The 2,590-nt window shown below is 30.7% G+C and overlaps 1 protein-coding gene across 1 annotated transcript; it reads right to left on the minus strand.

Annotated features, from left to right (window-relative positions):
- Window positions 1-211: 211 nt before the first annotated feature.
- On the minus strand, window positions 212-1,401 carry LOC112712639 (galactose-binding lectin-like). Its single transcript, XM_025765560.3, has one exon. It carries the CDS (start codon window positions 1,380-1,382, stop codon window positions 459-461), a length of 924 nt encoding a protein of 307 aa, XP_025621345.2. The 5' UTR covers window positions 1,383-1,401; the 3' UTR covers window positions 212-458.
- Between the last annotated feature and the right edge of the window lie 1,189 nt (window positions 1,402-2,590).

Below are 2,590 nucleotides of genomic sequence, written 5' to 3' on the forward strand. Positions count from 1 at the left end.
TTAAAATTATTAAAAATTAAAATATTTGACAAAATATTAAAAAAATAAAATAAAAAATAAGGTAAAATTTAGCTCTTTTTTAGTCTTTAATAATGTTAGAGAAATAAAAAAAAGGCAAATTTTATTTTATTTAATTTTTATTAATTATTAATTAATTATTATAATAATTAATAAAAATTAAATAAAGTGAGTTATGAATATTTTTAATTAATTTTTATGGATTACTAAACGTAAATATTTCTTTTATTTAAATGATCAACCGTCCGACCACATACAAGAGTTAATTAGGGGAAATATTGAACCATACAACACTAATTTAACACAGAGAAAGTTGATTCTTAACACGGATACACACACATATATATATATATATATATATATATATATATATATATATATATATATATATATATATATATATATATATAAAGTACTAGGTAGCGTAGAGATCGACCAAATCATGCAGTTAAGATATTCATTATTTTCTTTTCGTTGTTGTTGATGCTTCTTGTAGTTGTTGTTGTTATCAAGGTCGAAGTAAACGACCACGAACGGATGAGATGTATCTGACGACCGCCAGCGGAGCCGGAGGCAGAAAAACCGAGCTTGACCCTCTCCGGAAGCTTCGCCTTCAACTCAACAACATCGGCAATGGTGGTAATATCGCCATTGTCGTTGGTCACAGCAACACTCAATGTCTTTGATGAAGAGTCATATATCACAGTCACTTTCACCACTGCTCCACTCACACTATTCCATGGTACGGTCTTCAACGATTTCACACTGTTTACATCAATTCCAACGTGATGAGTGGGTGGATCGTTGTACTCACTGTTGGAATAGGTATCAAACTCTACGCCAACAAAGTGACCCGCACCTTTGGTGTCAGAGACACCTAAGGTTCCACCACCAATACTGCCGGCAGGAATCTGGGTATCTTCCGGTGCAATAAAGAAGATGATACCGTCGGCAGGAACATAATCGTTATAATCCTTCATCTCGAAAGAGAACGAGGTGACAAAGCTGGCGACATTGCCGGTGGCATTGCTCCAAATGCGCACCGGCATGGCATACAGAACACGGCCGACGCTATTGGACTTGTTGAGGTTGGTGAGTAGGAGATTGCCATCTGAAAGAACAGTGACGTCACCTTGGAAAGTTATTGCGGGGTTACCTTGATTGAAAGAGTTGTAATTGAAGGAAACTGTTTCGGTTTTGGCTGAGTTCACCTTCTTACTACTTGCTGCTAGCAAGAGCAAGAAAGTAAGTAAAACACAAAATGGTTTCATGGTGGGAGGGAGAGGATTTGAGCGAGGGTTTTTAGTATATACTTGAATAATGTACCAAAAAGATTGCTCTGGGATGGTTTTGATGATTTGCATTGGGATTTTGTTCGTGTATTTATAGGGGAAAAAGAAGAAAGAAGAATGATGACGTTAGGTAGGCAATAATCTCCTCTAATAATAGTTATTCAAGGGAATTGCTACGCATTCAACTTTTATTGTCATTTAAAGTTAGGTAAAAACTCATGTGAAGTTACCTAAAGTTGATATTTGAGAGTTATTAGATGAAAATTTAATTAAATTAGTTAAATTATTTAATGGCTCTCAGATATTAATTTTACGTGAAGTTGACTACACCTAAATTTTTATTTTAAATTTATTTAAGTAGATTTTAACACCAATAAAAATCATTCTTATTAAAAGAGTGTAATAACACGTACATTCACACACGAAAATTTTTGGCTTGTGTTTTTTTTTTCTTTTTCTCCTTTTTTTAATGATTTTATATTATTATGTGTTTTTTTGTTTTTTTTATTTATTATAAAGTGAAACAAAAAAAATTATAACAAAATAAAATATAATAAAAAAGACACAAAAAAATAAAAAAAGAAGAAGCAGTAAAATATAAAATATAAGAAAAAAATTTTGAATGGTATAGAATAACAAAATCAAATACACCTTAATTTACTCAAAAATGAACTGAAATTATATTCAGAATGAAAAAATTGAATTCAAAATGTAAACTCGTTTCAAAATAAGTACAGATCAAGTGCACCTTATTTAAATTCAGAATGAACCGAATTTACGTAAAGATCATGACATACAAACTCAATTCGAAAACAAACATACAAACAAAATTGAATCATGAAAAACGCATCAAATCCATCAAGTGATTGTGAAAGATGAGGAGAAAGAGTTTTGAATTGTGCAGAACAACGAAACTAAATGCACTTTAATTCACTTAAAAAATGAACTCAAATTATATTCAAATAAAATGAACCAAAAATTAAATCCAGAATGTAAACTCATTTCAAAACCAGCACAAACTAAGTATACCTTATTTAAATCCATAATAAACCGAAATTATGTAATAATTGCGACACACAAACTCAATTAAAAAACAAACACACAAACAAAATTGAATCATGAACAAAAACACATCTAAATCCATCAAGTGATTGTAGAAGGTGAGGAGAAAGAGTTCTGAATTGTACAGAATAACGTGATCAAATGCACCTTAATTCACTCAGAAATGAATCGAAATTATATTTAGAATGAACCGAAAATTAAATTTCAGAATGTAAACT

Source organism: Arachis hypogaea, chromosome 9 (genome assembly GCF_003086295.3).
Source record: "Arachis hypogaea cultivar Tifrunner chromosome 9, arahy.Tifrunner.gnm2.J5K5, whole genome shotgun sequence".
In the NCBI taxonomy this organism is placed as follows: Eukaryota; Viridiplantae; Streptophyta; class Magnoliopsida; order Fabales; family Fabaceae; genus Arachis; species Arachis hypogaea.

Excerpts from the sequence above, each read along its gene's own strand:
- LOC112712639 (XM_025765560.3), bottom strand. The coding sequence starts at position 1,382 with ATGCAAATCATCAAAACCATCCCAGAGCAATCTTTTTGGTACATTATT.